Below are 23,549 nucleotides of genomic sequence, written 5' to 3'. Positions count from 1 at the left end.
GACAATGGAATGTTCTCTATACATTTCTGATCTTTTGGATCATCTTGGTTATAGTTATGATATGATAAAATACAGACAACGCACGTACAAGTACTACAACAGACTTTATCATGCTTCTATTCATACCCGTGTTACAACAGGTGGCAAAGGCGAGGGGACTAATTTCTATTACAAAAGTGATGTTGACTATACCCATATTGCGAAAGACTCTCTCTGCACGCAAAAACCCAAAACTTCATCAATAAAAATAAATATTTCATTGTTTGAGATGCAAGCAACACCTCCCGGATCTACAAGGTTAAAACTTTTAAAGTGTGGTGGAGAATTTTACAAATCTTCAATAATGGCATCTCTAGCTACAAATGATAATGATCACGGAGGGGGAACCGACATATGTATTCCCAAATGGGCACCGCTTAAAATCATATGTTGTGCTTCCGGTAGTACATATGCGGTAAACATTTCACGGAAAAACAGGTAAATTTTTTATTTGTGAGTGAATTTTGTGAAAATGACATTGTTTTACCAAAATATCGCGATGCAGTGCAACCAAGTATACATTACAAAACACGCAAGTGCATTTGTCTTGTATTAATGAAGAAAAGAATACTTTGGAAATGAAAACAAAAACTTGAATCAGAAACAGAGACTGAACAAAAATACTAATTCAGTCCAAAAATAAAGATTATCTTGATACTGTTAAATAAATTGAAATGCTTATTAATTTTGACTCTAATGCTTTGTAACAGGGGGGTGGGTGGGGGAGGGGGGTGGGGGATGGGGGTGAGAAAAATCATGTATGGAAATCATTGCAGCTATGGAGGGGAGGTTAACAAAGTTGCTTACATAATCTTGAAAGTGTTATTTTATATGAATGCATGGCACAATGTACATTTGTTTCTGTAGAATATGAATTCAATCCTACTGATTTTTTTCAAATGATTTATGTTTCCTTTGTTAGAGAGGAGAATCATGCATAATGAACATTTATAACATAAATTTAAGATTTATTTTAATGTACATGTTTTCAAAAATGTAAGTAAGGAATTACAAATCAATATTGCATATAACAGATTACATGATTTTTAAAGATGTAAGATATTTATAATTGTTCGTTACGTTTTACCTTGTGTCATCTTATATTGTTTATCAAAAACATGTATTTTAGGCTACACGAGTTGAAGCTACACTAGTCAAAATTCTGTTTAACTCGAGACGTTACTTGAATCAAAAGTTCCCACTGCTATCTTTGAATGATGATTCGTTCCTCGTATGTATGTAACACTCAGATAAATCTCCATACTATTATAAAGTGATGCAATAACTAGTTTTCTGGGAAAATTGTACAAGAACTAAAACTGATACTGAATACGACACAATGTCTTTCAATAATGATATTGCAATAATTTTGCGTCATATAATTGTATTTATCTTTCTCATGACATGGGAAAGCGTTTTATTGTACATCCCATGGAATATAACACATATGGTTTGATAATTTAAAATGAAAATGAAACTTAAAGAAATAATATACAGTGTATTATTGCAAACTTTAATACATACACTCGCGTTTGTAGAAACACATACTAATAAGAATACTGAATTATTTATAATATTATGATAAAAACGACCTCTTCAAAAGACTACAGTATAACAATAAATTATTATTATTATCATTTTCATTATTACTAATTTTATTTTTCATGTATATAAATATACGAGGGTTGTTCAAAAATAACGTAGACTTTTTCTCTAGCTTTTATATACTTAAATAAAACAAAATAAAATTCGTCTTTCTGCTCACTGCACTGCAAATGTGATTCTGAAAATGCAGTCAGGAGTATGAAAATACGAACTCGGCGCACGGTGGTCATATTTTAACGACGTTAAAATACGAATTCGGCGCACGGTGGTAATATTTTAACGACGTTAACGGCGTCGTGCCTTTATCAAGATGCTTTCATTAGGTTTATATTATTCAATATTTGCAAATTTCATTAATTAATTTTGATGAACAGCACCTAAGTCAAAAGAAGTTGTTTGGTTAGAATACTGAAAAATATGAACACTTATGCCAAGCTTATCAGACAGAGTGCTAAACTTGAGTTCATACAAGGCGTCATACATTGACGTGAACGCTGAATCACTGACTTTTTGTTTTCTCGATTTACCTCCAAGGTCTTTAAGCAAATCTGGGACATTTGCGAATCGTTTGTACCACTTGAAATTCAATACACAGATGACCAAACATTGTTGTTGCGTCTTTTGCATTAGTTTAATAATTTCAGTTGTTTTTCGCAAAGTTTTCTATTAAACAACTGCCTGATTATCTATGCGAGTAGATGACGAGAGAACATGCATTATAAACAGTGATACTGACTCAGTTTAAATGTTGTTTACTTTCGCCACCCAAGTCCGAATGATGCCATACTTTATAGGGCATGTCGTCCGGACGTGTAGCTGCACTTTGACGTATTTTCGACCGAAAAATGTTCTATCACTGCGAATATTAGAGATAAAATTCAAATCATGGCAGATGAAAACACGGTAATTAAAACGTCTCACGCGCTTTGCCTATCAATAAAAATGTTTCAAAAATGTTGGACCAAATAAGAGAAAGATTGCAAATTACAGTAATACATACCACATTGCTCTTTACAGAATATGCGTCTTCTGACACCAAAAGTCACGTTATTTTTGAATCGCTCGTGTATATGTTAAAAGTGCGTTTTACACAATACACACCATAACAACGCACGTTAACGAATTTATGAAACAATGTCAACGATCCAAACTGAAATATCAAAATACAAACAAAAAAATCTAGCACGACAAACCGATATGAAAAGTCATTCCATTTCTATTTCTATTTCCAATGGGGGAAGTTCCTTAGTCTAGAAGCAGCTTACTGAAAGTTCCGGCTACCCTACACGATGGTCTGTGTCACAACTGTTGACGTCATTTAGTTAGGCTAGAGTCACTCAAAGGGGATCTCAAATTTCGGGTGCCTGAACCAGAAATAACGGACCTCTTGACTGACAGTAGAGCGTGTTACCACTAGGATCCCAGAAATCATCATTGGGGAACACTGTTTTCCCGAACACAGGCGCAGATAGCTCACTATTAATGCACATCGTTTGATTGCGGTCATTAAGTTATGAAGATATCTATACAACAACAGCAACAAAAGCAACATTTATTGGGCAATAATTAATATTTCATCCCATCATGTACGTTTGCATCTAGTTCGAAATGGTGTTTAGTGCGGTGTGAAAGTGTTTAGGGGTCAATGATATTAAAACATGTCTACTAGTCAAATCAAGTAACACGAGTACTTTACGCAATTCTGATTAAAAGACTGTATCAAATGATCCGATATCTCTTCATAAAGATTGTTTCCACTAAGATGCCGCTTACGGCCTGTACATCTTCTCTTCTTTTTGAGACTTTTTGATTAGTTGGAGACTGAACAAGAACATGTAGTGTTTACGAGTTTTGGAGTCTAACCAATGGTTTTAAAAGTAGCCATTGTCCGCACATTCGTAAACATTTCTGGTACAAACTCTTATTCCATAGATGAATATTTAGTATTTGTAATCAATGGGTTTATTAATACATTCTTAAAAAGGTATGCTTATATTAGATCAAATTAACTGGATTTGCTTAGAAAATGTTGTTTCGTTATTTGTACCTCTCGTTCTGAATATGAGAGACGTTGAAGGGGGAGGCGAAGGTTGAAATCTCAAACTCTCTAATGTCGCATCTCGGAGTCAGCTTATACATTACTGGCGTCTATTAAGTAGTAGTACATACTATAAAAGCTGAGGACGCACCTCAGAATCAACTAATACCTTAAGCCTATATCAAGGACAAATATTCAGATTAGAAATTGAGATCGCTGGAGTCAGTTGATAGATAAAGCTTCCTTAGAAAAAGACTGCATGCTATACCTCACAATCAATTTGACCTATATCAAGAGGAATGCACATTATAGAGATCGAGGACGAATCAACTTCAAACTTTTAGAGTAAATTTGAAGTCAATAAATCGTACTGGCAAAATAAAAAATGAAATTTTTGAATGCGTATAATTCGTTGTTCAGATAATCATTAAATATTAAAGTGTTCAAATTTTTAAAGTAGCATGTTTCTGTCAATAACTTATTAGGAAATTCACATCACCATTACGAGAATCACGCTTAAATTCTGAATCTTTCTTCCAGCTAAATGAAGGATGTTTGGAAATAGCTCATCTCATATCATTTCTTTCAAAAACGTCTTAGTATTTCCACGCGAAAACCATCCCATACTTGCCCCGTGGTCAGTTTGCTACCGCTTCCAAAATGTTTAGGATTCCTGAGTCAGTATATTCTTAAAATGTTAAACAGAGCACACATTGTAAAATATTTAAATCATAACAATTTTCCGGAAGAATTGTTACAGAAGAACATAATAAATAAAATCTATGAGAAAATCCTTTGAATGTATAGAACGCCTTCAAAAATGACAAAATAAGAAATAAATTTGAAAAGTCCTCAGAATAGTCTTGCCTGCATTCTTTCCTCACACACTGACCATACACAAAGTCCTGAATATCAGTAATGTATTCTATTGTTGATCAGTCAAACACCTAGTAACTTAATTACTTTGTTTGAAAATAAACTTGCGATCCATATTCAAAGTTTGGCCACTGTCACAGTAACGGCTAATGTACTGCCGAGGCGTCCGTTAAGACGACTAAGTAAAGAAATATAGAAAAGTGGAAACTTCAAAGGTCGCCCAACACGAAAAAAACGAAAATGTTGCAGGCTCGGTTGGATTGAGCCTGTTCATGGACGGTAGTTGAAATGCATGCTACCGTCCACGCCCTCTAGCCCCGGGTTGAGCAGAACTCAATATTTACACATGCTAAAAGTACAAAAAGCAATTTAGAGACATCTGCAGATGTATACAAACGGCGGTGAACATGGAACCTTCAATGATACATATGTGGAGGCTTGTAATTCCATGAAGAGCGGCGTTTGGTCCCCAGATAAAGTAAAGGGTTTGCCCCAAACGAGAAAACAATGGGCAGAACTAAACAAACTGGAATTTTAAAAGGGGATCTGAGGTTATGGAGCCTGCGTATCACAGGAACTGTCAAAAGACAAAATTAAAAAGCAGGCACCATATCCAAGGTGATATCATAAGACCAGGCTCGTGTCCTGGCAGATTTACATGCTAGTATGCGGCCCCAGGATGTTGCAGCTGATATTTGGAATTCACCGGAGTACTGTTGTTTTTTCTTAATCAGCGGTATCAAGCAGAGTGTCACATTTAGTGTGGAGAATATACGCATAATTAGTGTTTGGTAGTAAAACAGTGATTTAACCATTTTTGACAGAGAATCCTTGGGGATGTCTTTTATAGATTACTCAGAAACGGATATTTGGATTTTATTTTCGTGTTCAGTTTTGTGTTAAGCTTTGATTAAAGTTTAATCTGGTATATTCATGTTTGTTGTATGTTATATAATAAAAATACAGTTACTCGAAACATACGTGTGTGCAGAACTTTTTTACCGAGTATATGTAACTGTCAATTTGTGACAAGATACTTGTTATTTCTCATTTTCATCATGCAAATTATGTAAAATTTCCATCATGGAAATACAAAACTTTACAGTAATTTTGTGGTGCGTCTGTAGCAATCAACTGCAGCTCTATACGCGAAATCAATATATATATTTTGCAAAGGTAAATACATTGAATGAAGATTTAGTATAATATATAAGAGTAAACAGATGAAGCATTTTGGTAATAAATTGGCATTTAGTATTTAATAATTACAACTGAACTGAAGAGTAAACATAGCACCGACACATTGATTAAAAGAATATGCCAGTATGAGTATCGTTATATATCTGTTACATTTAGTTCACTTATGTCATGAAAATAAAAAAGTATCAATGAAAGTCTGGTTGTACCTATGGACATGAATTAATTTGTCTCCAATAAATGATGTCACCTTGTACCATTTATCATAGATGGAACCGCAGGTGGATGGCAACCTAACATTTAACTGGAGTAATGCAAAATATGTTCTCGAGTTTTCTCTAGCCCAATTACTTCATTTTAAAACAGTAGATATTTGGTTATTCACATATTAAAATACATGGTCTTATAAACTGAACTTGTTTGCCTCTTGGCCGCATTCTTTTAGTTATAGTAATAACGAAAATGACATGTATTTGTAAATTTGCGTTAATGTCAAATTTAGAAATTTTTGTCATTTCATACAAACTTGTATATAGACTGTTGTCTTATCTGTGTGAAGAGAGGCATGTTTTACCTCATATATATAACTAGGAGACTCTACGCATAGAAGATAAGATATGTAGTTCACTCGCGGCACTGAAAGAATACAGACGGTAATATTTTATTATAAATATTTCTTTTATTTTATTTTAAAACACGAAAGGTTACAAATAGAGAGGTGTATACAGTATTATTCAGTGTTTCAGAAATAAACGGATACATAAACAAGAAATATCTTTAATTTAAAATAAGATAGTTGGCGAACAGTAGGAAGGCAAGCATTTTGTGAGGTTGTTATATCATTTGAGTTTTCTATCATCTTTCTAACATTTTCCAAACAGCAAAAGTAAACATTACATTTTAACGATTTAAATAGTTTCCTTGGTTTGTTTGTTCTTCGACAAATAATTACAGAAGTGGTCTGGAAGAATAGCCTAATTGTCGCCCTACCTTTTCACTAAGCAGAGTGAAAAAAGGACGCTCTTATCTAGCTAGACAGTTTTGAATAAATCTATCATTTTGATAAATTATGCGTTATCATGTAGTCTAACTTGCAAACATAAGTCACATGGCATGGGTCGGTCCCGGTCACGAATTCGTTCCTAATGCAGTATTCGCAGAAACATTTAGAAAATAAATGATTTGAATGATTCATGCAATGCATTGAAGGAGAAGGATGTTTAGATCATTTTCATATTGTAAACAATAGTATGAATTAAAGGTCAAAGATCTCCGAATTCATGGGAAACTTTCGTCGAACCTTTGTTTCCGCATTCGTACTATAATAACAGTAAGAATAGAAATGACTGTAATATCAAACATATCAAGAATATTTGTTTTTACGACGCATGGAAATGTATCCTGTTATATATCTTTCCATTTTTTATCGTTTATAGCTATTTAAAATTTCTAAGTGTCTTTTCTCTTTCATGAAGGAATCGCCGACATGTGTAAGTAAAACTGTTTTTAAATTTTATTTGAAATGGGTAATTCAGAGAGCATATTGATGGACTAGTTTTGACTGCATATAATATCTGTTTTCAAGATTACTTTTCGTTTGGTTGTCCGCTGAGTATTTTGTAGGAGAATGCGGATATGTTTGGCTGACCGTTCCCCCTCACCTCCTCCAATTTTGACATTTTTCCTTCGCCATTGTTAAAAGCACAATTCATTTCCAATTTTTAATAATTAAACCATCCAAATTAGTTTCACTTATTATGCCTTTAGTCAATATTTGCTTTCACAAAATCCTACATGTGGAAGTTATATGTACGTATATGAAAGGCAAATCAAACTTTGGATTTGCACATTTGATGTCTGCAGCAGAGTTAATAATTAAATAATTAAGCTAACAATCTAATCCTAATACGTCATACCATTTCCGGAATCAGATGTGCACCGACCATTTGATCTCTTCAATAACATTATGACTGTATAGAACACCAACCAAACACAAACTAAAGGTAAGTCTTGTTTTTTTTTAAATTTTAATTGAACTACGTGAACAAACGGGTTTTAATAATACATTGATATAAAAAAACACACACACAACAACAACAAAAAAATAAATAAATAAAAAATAATGGATATACACCCGCCGTGACGTCATAAGTGTGAAGTCGCGCACGCAGCGCGTAAAACTAGTACAATATTAATTAAGTAAAATCATTGAAATTACATGGAATGACAGAAAGTTTGTTTCTTTATACATAAGATAGTTATATATAAGATAGAAATATCTGTCACCCGTAAACACCAGGTTTCATATTTTTATTCTTGGATGCGCCACTCGTGAAAACATTACATCAAATATTAACTTGGTGAAAAACATTTCGAATTTTGATCTTAGACAGCTTCAAACAATTAACCTTCAATTATGTCTTTTTCATTTTAGATAAACTCACAGTTTTCGTTTTATCAGTATGTGCGCTCTCAAGTATGTATTTAACACGGCTGTGAATTTTTATTTCATTCTTCTTAACATTTTCATTTCGCACACTGTTTATATTCCCAGTCCCTTATAAAGCATGCTAATGAATCAATACCTTTAACATAATTTTTCCCAATAAATTGTGTCCGAAATGTCTGACCTTATAGATAAAAATAAATCGTTGTATTTTTTGTCTTTTACTATGCTTCAAGGGCACAAGTAGGGTTGATTTTTTAAAAAGCGGCCTAAATATTTATTTAACGAAAATTAATGTATGCGTCGTCTGCATGTGTGCACTTAACTCCAATGTTAACTTGCGCTCATGTTTTCTTACTGGCAGAATTTTAGAAAATACAATCTGGTATGACAAACATCTGCTCTGATTTATTTTCGCACGTGCTTAAGCTAGAGGCGATGCAATATTTCTTATTGTTGAATTAATGCTGTTGTTGTTGACTTTCTTTAAAACAGTTGTAACATCCAGCAGCGGCACTACATCCTCTAATTCGATAAGATGTCGACTATGTAGTAGAGCTAACACCCTTTCAGATTGTAACAAAAATGTCACATGTGATAGTACTTTGGAGGTAAGTGTTGCGCATCCATAGATTATTTTCTTTAAAAGTCCCCCATGTCTTTTTTCTTCTCCTTTCTTGTCCACCTACGTTTTGATGTTTCGTTTCATAATTCGTAATTGCCCCCATTTATTAACTTTTCCGTTTAATAACTTTTTGTTATGTCTTCTTCTGATCCGCTGCCATCTTCTTCTGATCCATCGTTTACCCTTCTATCCTCTGGTCCTTCTTCTTCTGCTAAATATTTCTTCTGACTGTTAAACATTTATATCTTTAGGGCTGTAACATGTTTTTTCCCCATTACGACTGTTACGTGTGTTTATCTTTCATTATGACTGTAACATGTGTTATTTTGGCATTTAGGGGCCTTCATGGTCGAGTGGTTAGAGTCGCTGTGAGGAAGCCATCCAGCTGGCTTACGGAAAGGCGGTGATTCTACCCTTGTGCTCGTTCGTGATGAAATAATGCACGGAGGGGCACCTGAGGTCTTCCCGTACCATCAAAGCTGGAATGTCGCCATATGACCTATAAATGTGTCAGTGCGACGTTAAACCCAACAAAATAAAAAAATAATTTGTTTTTCATTAGGACTGTAACATGTGTTTATTTTCCATTACGGCTGTTATATGTGCTTATTTTCCAGTACGAGTGTAACTAGTGATGGGCAAATCGGTTAGATTTGCCAGTCGATTAATCGGCATAATCGGACAAGCCAACCGATTCGATTAATCGGATATAATCGGATAATCTGTTACTCTAGTTGCGTATCTATAAGGTCATCTCACAGTGTATGTTTTATGTCATTACTTAGGAAATGAACCACACAGACGTCAAATATCCAATTTCTATTGTATCCCTTCATAAACATGAGTAAGTTAACAGCATAAAAGTAAAATATTTGTGAAGATAGTAAACTTCGAATCAGGTACTTGTCCTAATTTCACAAGGGACTTATCCAGTGATATTGTGTTATCAAATTAAAATTGTTTGGAGCAAAAACGTATTAATGATTTATTAATTCTTAGTTTACGACTGGAATGATTTCAATCTCATAAAATCAAAAAATGAAAATTCCTTTGCTAATATGCTTGCGTAAGTCTTACGGCATGCTATGCATACTGCCATAGAAATGTAATTTCTGTGAAATTGTAAAATTAAACACGTATTTAAGCTGAGCTATACCCCGCCAGTGTAAACTGGCTCGTAGTAACATATTCATTTGAATTTCGTATAATTTGCCTCTAGGTATGTTCCAAGTTAGGAAGAAAGAGGAGAGGCGACCTAGTAGCTTGCGCGAGGTAGTCCTCTATATGTATCATATCCATCTTTTCTTGGTATCTAGAATCGGCAAAAAGCGTGTCAATTAGTCATTATGACAATATTAGATTCAACTGCACTCTTGGTTCAAAGTGCCCCTCAGTATCGAAAATTTCCCCAATTTCTGCGGGTAGTTTTTTAAGAAAAATAACGGCAAACTTTTTCGGACACCATCTGCAGTAAACATCATATTACAGTAATGCGAGCTGAAGATGCCGAGTAATTTAAAGTTTACATTAAAGATGTCACTAAATGTTTTAGCCAAGAGTAAAGGCGCTTTTTGTTAAAGTATTTTGTTCACGTTATAAAACCAATAAGAGCAAAAAAAAAAAAAATGCTGAAGAAGCCGATTTTTTTTCAGGTGTTGTGGTTTTGATGACTGTAACAAACGTCTTTGTGGCATAAAAGATGGTAAGAAAATTACCCTACAGTCAAACGCCTGAACGCACATGGAACTGGCTCTTTTAATACGTGAAATGAAACTGAAACTGAGTAACTTGATTAAACGCCTATTTTATACAATGATACAGTCAATGGCGTTGTACATAATGAAAATTATAATAATCAAAACAGTATTAATAATGTCAATATTAATAAATAATAACAGCCTTATTGTAACAAACAGTCATTCCCTCCCCCTCCCCTTGAGGCCATTTTACCTTTATTGCGAATACCAGTGCTTAAATCATCATATGGTATGCCCAGACGAGCTGCATATAGAGGTTCAACCCCACCCCCGGTTAATGGTGCCATCATATATTATCTAAGAACGACATTCTACACACTACCTTTTCCATAGTGCCTTACATACAAGTGCGCTTAATCAAACAAACCTTGGAAATATAAATGTTGTAATGTAAAACCTTTTACAAAAATTTAAGAACTATCACCTTCTGTTTTCACATAATAAACAGTTATCAAAAAATTAAAACAATGCCGCGAACTCTCTGAAATACAGTGTCTTATTTTTTTTAAATGTCAAGTGATATACTTTTGCGTAGTTCTAACGGGAGTTTATTCCAAAAAAGAGAAAAGTAGAAACTTCACAGGTCGCTCAACACGACAAAAACGAAAATGTTGCAGGCTCGGTTTGATTGAGCCTGTTCATGGACGGTAGTGGAATTGCATGCTACCGTCCACGCCCTCTAGCCCCGGGTTGGCAGAACTCAAAGTTTTGGACCAATAGTACAGACGTTTCTATCATTGAATGTTTTGCACTTGTTGTATGGAACAACATACAGAATTTTCAGACGATCTCAAGCCATGCCTACTAAGATTATACTCTGTAAGCAGTTCTGTTAAATACAGAGGTGCTCTGCCAGTGTGACAGCTATACATGAAAGAAAGTATCTTGAACTCAGTTTTTGCTCTCACCGGCAACCTTTGTGAGTGAGACCATGCTGGTAGAGGACTGTCAAATTTCCTCCTGTTAAGGACAAATCTTCCGCACATGTTTTGATTGCGTTGTATCTTGCGCACCTCACAGTTAGATACACCATACAGAATGACATTGCAATAATCCAGATGTGAAATAACTAGAGACAAAACTAAAATTTCAGTTGCTGCTTTTGTTCTTAATCCGTAGGTAATTCAACATGGCTGTACGACATTTGCGATTTACATGATCTTTAAAGAACAAAGTTTCGTCAAAAAGGCACCTAGGTATCTAATTGTGCTTTCACACTTGACAACATCACCAGCAATGTTAATGAAAGTTGTACAACATTTGTTCAATTGAGGTCAGCTATCAAAGATAATAAGTTCAGTTTTGGAAGTGTTATTTTTCTGTTTATTTCTATTCACCCAGTCATTGATTATAACTGCGCACCTTTTAAGGTCTCCGATCGTTTGTGATTCCACTGAAACACATGTAGAACGAATCAGCAAATAGCGTGTCAAATTTTTATTTGTTATATGATCATCAGCAAAACCGTAGACTGATATGGATTCTTAAAGGAAATCAAAAAATGTTCCAGTATAGGTGAGATAAGCCACGGACCAAAGCAACTGCCCGGGGCACACTGCATTCAAGATGGCGGTCTGATGAATATACATTGTTTATATTAATCTTACAAATACAAGGCCTTAATAGGAGTTTATCCATTGAAGAGCTGTATCAAAGACGCCATATTTTGCTTTTAGGACATCTAGAAGAATGTCGTGGTCGACAGTGTCAAATGCCGTACTTAAGTAAATCGCAATAAGGGTCGTTATTTCCCTTTTGGAATGATTTATTAACATAACTTAAAACTATTGTTAAGAAGTTAGTCAAATGTATTTCACTTTGAAATTCAAGGGCGAAAGCAAAATTGATATATACTTCGAACCGCCTCAGTAGCCTAGCAGAAGAGCGAGTGCGGCATTAATTGGATAAACAAATAATAGAACTGGAACATCTGTTGTTTTAAAGTAGCTTTACCTAAAATCTGTCAAAACAATGCAGAAAATAATATCCACAAATACTATAACTTAAATAGATTTTCTATTTCATATTGAATTGTCCCTTCTTTTCAGATAATATAAACTCGTCTCAATGTTATTCTTGCGATCACAGAACTTCCGATCAATCTGGAACGAAAGACCCAATGAAATGTGTCACATTAGACACGTGCCAGCCTAACGAGGTATAGTTTAAGTGTTGTTAGACATACCAATAGCAGTATCAAACAGTTTGCTTGTTTCTTTGATTCTGTTCTCATTAAAACAAGTGTTGAAACTTTATTTTGCAATTTACTTTTAATATAAAAGTAAATATCATTTTCCTGTTGTTTAGTTTGCTTGTAAATCAAAAGAAAAATTTTTTTTGTTTCCAGTGGAAACATTTTCAATTCTGATTTCGTGCATAAATGTGTTTTGCTGTACCTACAGATGTGTTACGTCAACCAGGCCGACATTGGCGGCACAGACTCGTTCTTCTATGGTTGTATGAGCAAACTGGTAAGTTTATTTTTTAACTCTAGATGCCGGTAAGTAGGCATGCTCGGCCAATTTGAGCTTCGTATTTGTGTTTAACCTTTAGCCTGCTAAATTTCTAAAATAAACAGGTCCTTCATTCAATTTGGGCAATACCATTTATTATTAAATGGGTGTTCACGGTGTCTGCACAGGTCGCAAAAGCAGAATCACTTGTCACCAGCGGGTTTAAGTCTAAGTATCACATACATTTGTGTTCTGCTAAATTTTAATACGTACACAAAAAGCAGTTCAACGTGCATTAGAGAGAATACCTAAGGGATGAAACTGGTCTCTTAATTCTTTAACCTGAAAAATTGGTCTCGTCATACAAGTGGTCTATCAATAGATAACGTAATTCGTTCTTTAATTTACAAAATGTAACTGGAAAGTGGCCTTGTATTGTAAGTGATCTGTCAATAGACATGCATACTACATGGGAAGTAAAAACTATCCTAGTAGATAGTAACGTCCTAGCTTATTGTATTGAGATAAGATCTAGACAACTTTAATTGTGAATTTCGCGTTTATAGTTTAATTAATTGAGAAATGTCTACATACGCGTAATTGCTATACAGGAATTTTCAGAGGGTGTTGTTTTCCTAACAAGATTATTTTTCGTATGTGTATGTAGAATAACATCGTAGTATTTTCTTTTATTTTTGTTAAGAAGACATATTTTACTAACTGGCTATATGTGGTTTTCAGTATATGTTTGTTAATAATTATGAGATAAAGAAAGAACTGAATTAGTAAATTGTGACCTTTGAGAGTATCAGATTCCAAAGTTACATTCTTCTCTACCATCATCAGATGGAAAATATGTTATACTTTACAAAAAAAGAAAAACGTAACAAGAATATTATACATGTGTCCATAGGAAAAAGTTGTCCCCTCAACCACCCCCACACTCTTGTCACGATACATGTATTCATGATTCCAGGTGAAACATTTTAAAGACATACGAAATACAACTTTTGAGCCTTGTGTATTTTCGCTAAGTCAAGGACCATAACACTGGTCTTGTTTAAAATTCAAATCAGAACACAAGTGCGCAATTTCACATGCTATGTAACAAACTCCTAAAATGTTATGACTCCAAGTAAAATACTGTTTGAAAAACACATTTTTTCCTTTTTATGGATATATGGTCTAAGTCAAGGGCTATAAATCTGGTCTGATAGAGTGATTTATCTGACTAAACTCTAGATGCACAACTTCACGTGCTGTGTAAATATCCCTCTTATAATCCTAGTACAAATACTTTTTGAAATACATGCGGCACAAACTAAGGCTCCTTTAAGCATATTTGAGACTATGTCAAGGCAATAAATGTGACCCAGCTATGCGAGATCCAAATGTAAACTTCAGGCACACAACTTCCTATGCAAAATAACTGTCCTCTGAGGTTTGATGACTCTTAGCTTGGTCAAGTAGTTTTTAAGAAATACACGGCACAAATTATGGGTGGAGGTGGGGGGGGGGGGGGGGGGGGGGGGGGGGGATGCACATAAAAGATATTTATTTGATTATACAAGAATCATTGTCTTAAAAGTACGGCTTACCTACTTTAATTGACTTTACTGTTTTAACCAATACAATGTAGGAAAAAATTCCCGATCGGAAAACAATGTTTGGGATTTTTCTTTCTACCAGAACAGGAAACTTGATAGTAAATATAGTAATTTGTTAAACACCATTCTTTTATTTGTATTTGTTTTGTCAGACTGCCCAATGCGTAAGAATATACACAGTATCATTAAATATGAAACACACTCATGTGACCCTAAGATTCTTTTCTATATTTCTACCGTTTAGATTTTTATACATGTCTTTAATACATTTTTATTCATGATATAATTTCTAAATTTCAAAGTTTCCTGAATTTGACATTTGGCTTCCAAGTCGGAAAACTGAAATATATAATTTACACTAAATTGCTAATAAATGTATGGGAAATTTACTGAAATGTTCTAATATTATGTAAGAGCTCATATAAACAAAACTGAGCAAAGTCCCTAGGTAGACATAGGAAAGCAAACTAGAAGAGAAAAAAATACAGCGTTTATTCTAACTACCACAGAAATCCAAAAAGTTGAACAGAAGTTTTATTAGTGTATTTAAAAGATTTTGGACGGTAGAAAAATACCTCAGGCTCAAAATAGTGTATTTTATATAATGGTGTCATGTAAAGTCATTTGCACCATGCCTTTTGAAATAAACATTAAAAATGTGATTTTGATTCTCGAATGAAAAAAACAAGTTACTATATCTGGTATCAAGTTTATGGAAAACTCATAGAACTCCGAACGGGAAATTTCTCCTGCTAAGTATTTGTAATGAAAATAGATATATTTAGCAACTTTAATGCTAAAATAAATATTTTATACCCTCAGTAGTAATTCATTGATTTAACATATATTATATTGCAAGTGTGAATAAACACAGATAGTGACATAGTGTCCAAAACTCAGAAATAAAATTTCAAAATAACTATAGCGTCAAGACTTCTTTTATTAGATTTCATAGTTTTTTTAAGTCTTTTCATACGTTTTAATATATTCAGCGATGCAAAATTCTCATGCAACAATCATACGAGTACCATAAGGTCTGTGTGACTAACACCACTGCACTGCCTCTTGGAGTAACATGGCATGACTATTGCGGAAACATTGGCAAACGATCAACAGATCTATGTCATTCCTGCTGCGACTACGGCGGGTGTAATTACGGAACATGTAAAGAATTAAACGGTACATGTATCAGTTTTCGTTTTTAAGGTGATGTTGAAAGTTATATACAGGTATGTTTTCATGACATGATGGTGAACTTTGATAATTATTAATTGAAATAAACTGGAATAAGCTGTTTGGTTGACAGAACTTGACTACTGAGGTGTAATTTAACAATAGCTACAGCTTTTACTGTCTTTGTAAAATAAAAGTGCAAAACAAAGTAAAAGCACTTTAAATTTTAACGTTTTCAACATCTACATTTCATTTTCAGTTCGGATGTTTACACTGGCACTTAACGGGAAGTTTGACATGACCACACTAAAACCTATATAAATATCAGAAAGGAGCTGTTGCATGTTTTTGACATTCTTTTTTATAAGAAAAGTAAACATGACATGAAGTACTGAAAGGAGTTTTTAACTTTCATTACAGCCAACTTTACAACAAACTATTATATAGGAAATAAATGTGTTTGTTAAACATTCCTATAAAATTATTTGCCACATGTCATAATCTGCCAAATCCTCATTTTTTCTGGTCCTTTGGGATCATGGATTCCATTCAACATATGTGTAATAGAGCTCCGCTTAAGCAGGTGCTAGAGGGCGTGAGAGGTGTTGCACTTAATTACCTCTCATGAACAGACTTAACCAAACCGAGTTTGTTGTTGGTCTTCTTGGTTGCATTTTTTCTTCGAAAGGATCTTTTTATAGATTTTATTCCATAATTACTATAATTGGTTACTCACTGAAAAATGGCATGCAGATTCGAGCATAATCGTTTTGACTGCTACGATTCCTTACTCTTAGCATCACATGTATCCTTTGGGATCATGGAGTCCATTCAACATATGTGTAATAGAGTTCCGCTTAAGCAGGTGCTAGAGGGCGTGAGAGGTGTTGCACTTAATTACCTCTCATGAACAGACTTAACCAAACCGAGTTTGTTGTTGGTCTTCTTGGCTGCATTTTTTCTTCGAAAGGATCTTTTTATAAATTTTATTCCATAATTATTATTATAATTGGTTACTCGCTGAAAAATGGCATGCAGATTGGAGCATAATTGTTTTGGCTGCTACGATTCCCTACACTTAGCATCACATGTATTCTTGAAATATATTCTTACTTTGTACAAGTTCTTTATTTTAGTAAAACTACTTTGAATATAGAAAATAATTTAACTTATATTTAAGTTATGATAACGTTTCGGCTTTGTTCTTATGACTTTTGCATCCAAATCAAACATGATATGACAGTATCTTGTCTTAAAATGGTGCTGTAATACAACTAAAAATGCAATGCTTTTGACTTGCGAAAGGTGCTTGGAAGTGTTTTATTTATCTCTCCCGCCCCCGTTTCGTTCGTCCGCTCGTTCGTTCGTTTCGAATTTGTGTCAGGTATGCAACTTTGCCATCCATCAAAGGATTTTAATATGACTTGGCATAAATGTTCCTCATAATGAGACGATGTGTCATCCGCAAGTCCCAGTCCCCTTACTCAAAGGTGAAAGATCACACTTGGAGGTTAGCGGTCAAAGGGCATTTCCCTGTCCGGTCTGTAACTCAACCATCCATCAAGGGATTTAAATATTTATTGACAAAATTGTTGCCGACAATTATATGATGTGTCATGCGCAACACACAGAACCGTAGCTCAAATTTATTTATTTTGTTGGGTTTAACGTCGCACCGACACAATTTAGGTCATATGGCGACTTTCCAGCTTTAATGGTGGAGGAAGACCCCAGGTGCCCCTCCGTGCACAATTTCATCACGAGCGGGCACCTGGGTAGAACCACCGACCTTCCGCAAGCCAGCTAGATGGCTTCCTCACGTGAAGAATTCTACGCCCCAAATGAGGTTTCGAACCCACATCGATGAGGGGCAAATGGTTTGAAGTCAACGACTCTAACCACTCGGCCACGGAGGCCCCCCGTAGCTCAAAGGTTGAAGGTCATACTTGAATGTCAAGCGTCAATAGACTTTTATTTGTTTGTTTGTTTTGGGTTTAACGCCATTTTTCAACAGTATTTCAGTCATGTAACGGCCGGCAGTTAACCTAACCAGTGTTCCTGGAGTCTGTACCAGTACAAACCTGTTCTCCGCAAGTAACTGCCAACTTCCCCACATGAATTATCAGAGGTGGAGGACTAATGATTTCAGACACAATGTCGTTTATCAAATAGTCACGGAGAACATACGCCCCGCCCGAGGATCGAACTCGCGACCCCGCGATCCGTAGACCAACGCTCTTACCTACTGAGCTAAGCGGGCGGGCTCAATAGACTTTTAGCTTATGTTGAGCTATTTTGATCATACTGTGTCCGTCGTCCTTGATGCGTGCTTCAAGTCGTCCGTCTGTCGTCAACTATTAATTTAAAAGAATCTGCTCGAAAAGCACTAAATAGATTTTAATGAAACCTGGTCTGGATGTTTCTTCGGTGGTACTCTACCAAAATCATTCAAACGGCACAGGGCCGCCAGGGCTAAAAGCAGAACATTTTCGAAATAAATCTCCTCCTAAACCGCTGGTCCGCTTTTGAAATCAATTCACACACCTAGTTCTCATGTAACCTACCGAGATTGTCTAAATAATTTTGATTCCGCCAGGATCCTGGTCACTTTTCCTTATTTTGTAAAACTGGCCCCATTTTAAGATAATTTTACCCAAATGGTCCTTGTGTGACGCACTACCAAGATTGTTCAAGTAACTCCGATTCATTCAGGGATTGTTGGCACTTTTCCCTATAGCCGGGGAGCCAAGGCATGAAAAAATGGATTTACCTGTCCGGTCATGCTATAGTCAGTTTCTATACATATTATGAAAGTACAGAGTCTCGCGGATCAGAAAAATTGGGCCTGCAAAACAAAAGCTCTTGCAAAATTTGAGAATATCAAGGGGAGATAACTCTGTATATTTGCAGTTTTTTAAGATTCAAATTGTGTTTTTACTAACAAAACATGGCATCATGTTTCTAAAATCAGTTCAAATATATATCGTTTAACATTGCTTTTACGCATAAGGCTTATGCTTGAAAAATACGCAAAATGTACTCATTTTATATACATTTTATTATAAGATTTGGCACCTAAAATACCAGAGAATAAAATTAAAATATTAAACCTAAAAATTACAGTAAGAAGAAGTAACTTTTAAAATGGTCTTATTTCTCAAAGTCATTTATTAATACCGCTGCGAAACAGTCTGTTAGAACAGAAAATCATCTAGATACTCTAGTTCAGGTTTGGCTAAGAAATACACAAATCCGGGGTATTTTATGTACCCCACCCACTTTATATAAGGCAAAAAATGTATAATAAAAATATTGGACCAACAACCAAGAAGATATATTCTTTTTATCACGTATACAATATAATATATATTTTTGACCATATAAAGCTGGATGAGGGGTATTTAAAAGATTTTAAACAGAAAAAGGGGGTAGGAAAACCTATGTATTTTACAACCGATAATTAGAATAAACAACCCGTTATTAAATAAAAGCAATACAAATGAAAGGCGATGAAACCTTTTCTTGCAAAATATTCATTTAGAAAGTAATTTATTTAAATACTCTTTCGTGCAATCTAGTTCGGTTTTGGCTAAGAAATACGCTAATACGGGGTATTTTATGTACCCCACCCACTTTATATAATGCAAAAAATGTATAATAAAAAATATTCGACCAACAACTAAGAAGATATATATTTTTTTATCACGTATACAATATAATTTATTTTTTTGACCATATAAAGCTGGATGAGGGGTATTTAAAAGATTTTAAATAGAAAAAGGGGGTAGGAAAACCTATGTATTTTACAACCAATAATTAGTATTAACATCCCGTTATTAAATAAGAGCAACACTAATTAAAGGCGATGAAACCATTACTTACAAACTGTTCAGTTGGAAGGTACTTTAATTAAATACTGTTTCGTGCAATCTATTCCAGGCGTGGCTAAGAAATACGCAAAACCGGGGTATTTTATGTACCCCACCCGCTTTATATAATGCAAAAAAATGTATAATGAAAATATTCGACGAAAAATCAATGAGATATATTCTTTTTATCACATATACAATATAATTTATATTTATGACAATTTAAAGACGGATGAGGGGTATTTAAAAGATTTTGAATAGAAAAAGGGGGTAGGGGGTAGGAAAACCTATGTATTTTACAACCGATAATTAGAACAAACAACCCGTTATTTACCATTTAATAAATACAAACATCAATAATAAAAGGCGACGAAATCTTTACTTGCTAACTGTTCATTTTAAAGTAAATAATTTAAATACTCTTTTGTGCAATTTTGTCAAAATTGTGAAATTGTAGGGGTATGAACATTACCCCACCCATCTAAAACTATGTATAAAATGTGATTGATCGATCAATACAGGTTTTACAAATTAACAAAGTATACATGCTTGCTTCGGGGTTGTACACATCTGTTTTTACCTTTCTCATGATAAACAGATTGATGGAATGTAGTTCTGATATGTTGAATGTAATGTAGAGTAGAACTTTGACATAATGTGTAACTTTAATGTTTATAAAATGAGACATTTTGAATAATCTTTACTATTCAGAAGATTTTAAAACTAATTAATGTAATGAAAGAAATTTTACAAATCGTACAGAAAAGTCGTAATTATATCCCCCAAATATATATAATTCAAATAGATTCTGTCAGAGTTTTAGCTCACCTGTCACGTAGTGACACAGGGGAAGCTTTTGTGACCGCCTTCGTCCGTCCATACGTTTGTGAACACGGTAGAAACCACATTTTACTATTGATTTTAATCAAACTTGCGCGCAACTTGTATAAGAGCTAGGAGACGAGGGAGGAAATCTACTGGCCACCAGGAACAAAAAAAAAAAAAGAGAGAAGTCAGTACAACCTTTCAAGGTTATGCATTGGAATGCAGAAGGACTCCTCAATAAGAAAATGAATTAGGGAACATATTGTTTGATAAGGACATTCAGGTCTGCTGCATCGAAGAGATTCACCTTAGCGAGGATAAATCGTTCAATGTTCAGAGGCCACCAGTGCTTCCGAGTTAGGGTCCCTTAAAGAGCCAAAAGTTTCTGTTTTGGCTTGTGAACAGGGTAGAGACCACATTTTGCAATTGATTTTAATCAAACTTGCACATATATATTCTATTGGCATAATATCTCGGTTCCTGTCAAAAACTGGCGAGATTCCATAATGTGTTCTAGAGTGGTGGCCCAATAAAGGGCCAAAATTTGCCATGTTGGCTTTTGTAGCCATACGGGCACTTCACTTATAGTTTGATTTCAAACAAACTTGCGAAATATCTTTAACAGCAATAAATCTTGCATTCCATGATGACTTCATCAGATCAAATCATAGGTTCCAGAATAACGACCCCTATTTCAACCCCGAAAGTCCCAAAATTTGTTAATTGTTACATTATGAACACGCTAGAAATGACATTTTACGTTTGACTTTAACCACACTTACGACTTAAGTCACGATACGATCTCGGTTCAGTTCGAAAACTGATTTGATTGACCTTTTAGCCATAAAGCGGTTTCATTTATGCTTTGATCTGACACAAACTTGCAAACTTGATAATATTTAGAACAAGTCTGAAACTGGATTAAGTGGGGTCAAAAACTAGGTTACGAGGTCAAATAAAAGGAAAAGCTTGAAAGAACCGTAGAGGCCACATTAATGATGCTATCTTCATGAAATTTGGTCAGAATATTTGTCTTGATGATTCCTAAGCATGTTAGAAACTAGGTCATATGTGATTAAAAACTAGGTCACCCGCTAAAATCAAACGAAAAGTCTGTTAACATTCTTGAGGTCGTATTAATTACCCTATCTTCATAAAACTTGGTCAAAATATTTATCTTGATGATCCTTAGGCCAAATGTAACAGGTGAACGATATACATGACCCTTTTTTCTCAGAAAATGCTAGTATAAATCTTAGATAATCTAGATCATAAACTTATTGAATGGCTTGTTTGTCATTACTTATAAATTACCTAGTATATTGCTCTATGTCTGGATGACAAACAACAAATAGTTTTGACTATTGATAGGCAAGCCCTTCAATTAGTGTTTTTATACATGACATTAGAATTAAGCATTTGTTGTATTTTTTCACGAATTGAACAACAAAGTGCCATGAACCAAGTATTTATACAGAGTCATATCATTTTAGATAACATTTACTGGTTTGGCACTAAAGGCTATAACAGTAATTAGAATTTTATTTATATGTGGTCCATCTGGAGCACAATTTTAGTTACACATTCCTGCAGTACTAACGACAAATAGTTACACCTATACGTGCAATTTAAGTAGACATTAACACAATACTTCATAATATAACTATGCGTAACTATTTTTCCGATCTGTATGCACTGGCAGTGTAAATGGTAATGCGTTTTATTGTTTTAACTTTAAATATGTGATTTTAGACTGCAGCAGTTCAGTATGTCTTTTTCGCAACTTATACACTAGTATTAATCAAATCCATCTAATTCTGTGTCAAATAGACTGTGTTTTATTCTGCGACACTTTAGAGGCATTGCATTACACCAGCAGGATACAGTGTATTTTATATTAGATTTGGCGCAGATACAATATCTTAAGCATTTTCCATTCATGCCTTTACAGAATAAAGTCTGGTTTCCGCTCAATGACGTTAAAAATCAGCTATCATTGAATTTAAAAGAATTATTTTCTGCGGTCAGTAAATGAGCAATATTGTTTTGCGACAATTGATCAAGGAAAAAGGTCTCAATTACCTAGTTCAAGTCTAATATGATTACCACTCAGTAAATAAGGAACGTTTTGTCTGTCGATCCCCTTAAAATGTAATGTTTGTAGTCTGTAGAAGACACCTGATGTAAATAAGCTCAATGTTATAAAATTAGAACTTACACTCCCCTTTGCCTTCAACAAACCATCATGGGGGCATATGTTTTTTACAAACACCCCTTCTTTATATCATATTTTATATAACTTCAGATAAGTTATATGAGCCGCACCATGAGAAAACAAACGTAGTGTATTTGTGACCAGTATAGATCCAGAAAACAAACATAGTGCATTTGCGACCAACATCGATCCAGACCAGACTGCGCGGATGGACCCATGCTGTTCGCTTTCAAAGCCTATTGCAATTAGAGAAACCATTAGCGAATAGCATGGGTCCTGACCAGACTGTGCGGATGCGCAGTCTGGTCTGGATCGATGCTGGTCGCAAATGCACTATGTTGGTTTTCTCATGGCGTGGCTCATATTTAGTGCAAATTACCTTAATAATAATTCTAAGATATGTTTCAAAATTAGTGAAGAGTAACTGCCCTTGACTTTTCATTTATCAGTTGGATAAGTTTTGCAGTCACGAACTTTCCAAATAAATCAGCATTTAACTATAATCATTTGAAGAGAACAACGGACTAGCAATATCGTTTTCCGTGCATTTTCGCTGTTTTTGCCCCTGTGGTATAACCATTTGCCTTATTCAAGGTGGGTTGGTGAATAAATTATTTCTGTTTTTTTTTTTGGATTTGACAAACTTGCAAATGAAAGTTACTAATAATTCAAATGAGATAGTAAAAAATTAAAGTTTGAATGTAAAGATTTAAGTACTTTTTGGTAGTGTCGCTTGCATTTTATCACATCACAATGAACAGGTTGTTAATTCTAATTATTGGCTACTGTTTTTAATCTAAAATCTCTTAAATACTCCGAATCTA

General features: G+C 34.5%; 1 protein-coding gene and 1 long non-coding RNA gene across 2 annotated transcripts; both read left to right on the top strand.

Annotated features, from left to right (window-relative positions):
• The first annotated feature begins 6,233 nt into the window (after positions 1-6,233).
• Positions 6,234-9,099, top strand: LOC128546926 (uncharacterized). The gene is made up of 4 exons (XR_008366218.1): positions 6,234-6,408; positions 7,231-7,245; positions 8,190-8,231; positions 8,697-9,099. It is a non-coding gene; the product is annotated as an uncharacterized LOC128546926 (long non-coding RNA).
• Positions 9,100-10,009: 910 nt separating this feature from the next.
• Positions 10,010-16,199, top strand: LOC128546925 (uncharacterized). Its single transcript, XM_053518337.1, has 6 exons — positions 10,010-10,098; positions 10,479-10,528; positions 12,632-12,741; positions 12,986-13,054; positions 15,636-15,822; positions 16,076-16,199. The coding sequence occupies exons 3-6, from the start codon at positions 12,703-12,705 to the stop codon at positions 16,135-16,137; spliced, it is 357 nt and encodes a 118-aa protein (XP_053374312.1). The 5' UTR covers positions 10,010-10,098; positions 10,479-10,528; positions 12,632-12,702; the 3' UTR covers positions 16,138-16,199.
• Positions 16,200-23,549: the final 7,350 nt, after the last annotated feature.

The sequence above is a fragment of the Mercenaria mercenaria genome, chromosome 11, assembly GCF_021730395.1.
Source record: "Mercenaria mercenaria strain notata chromosome 11, MADL_Memer_1, whole genome shotgun sequence".
In the NCBI taxonomy this organism is placed as follows: domain Eukaryota; kingdom Metazoa; phylum Mollusca; class Bivalvia; order Venerida; family Veneridae; genus Mercenaria; species Mercenaria mercenaria.
The sequence above is the reverse complement of the archived record's forward strand: the minus strand, read 5'-3'. Positions and strand labels throughout refer to the sequence as shown.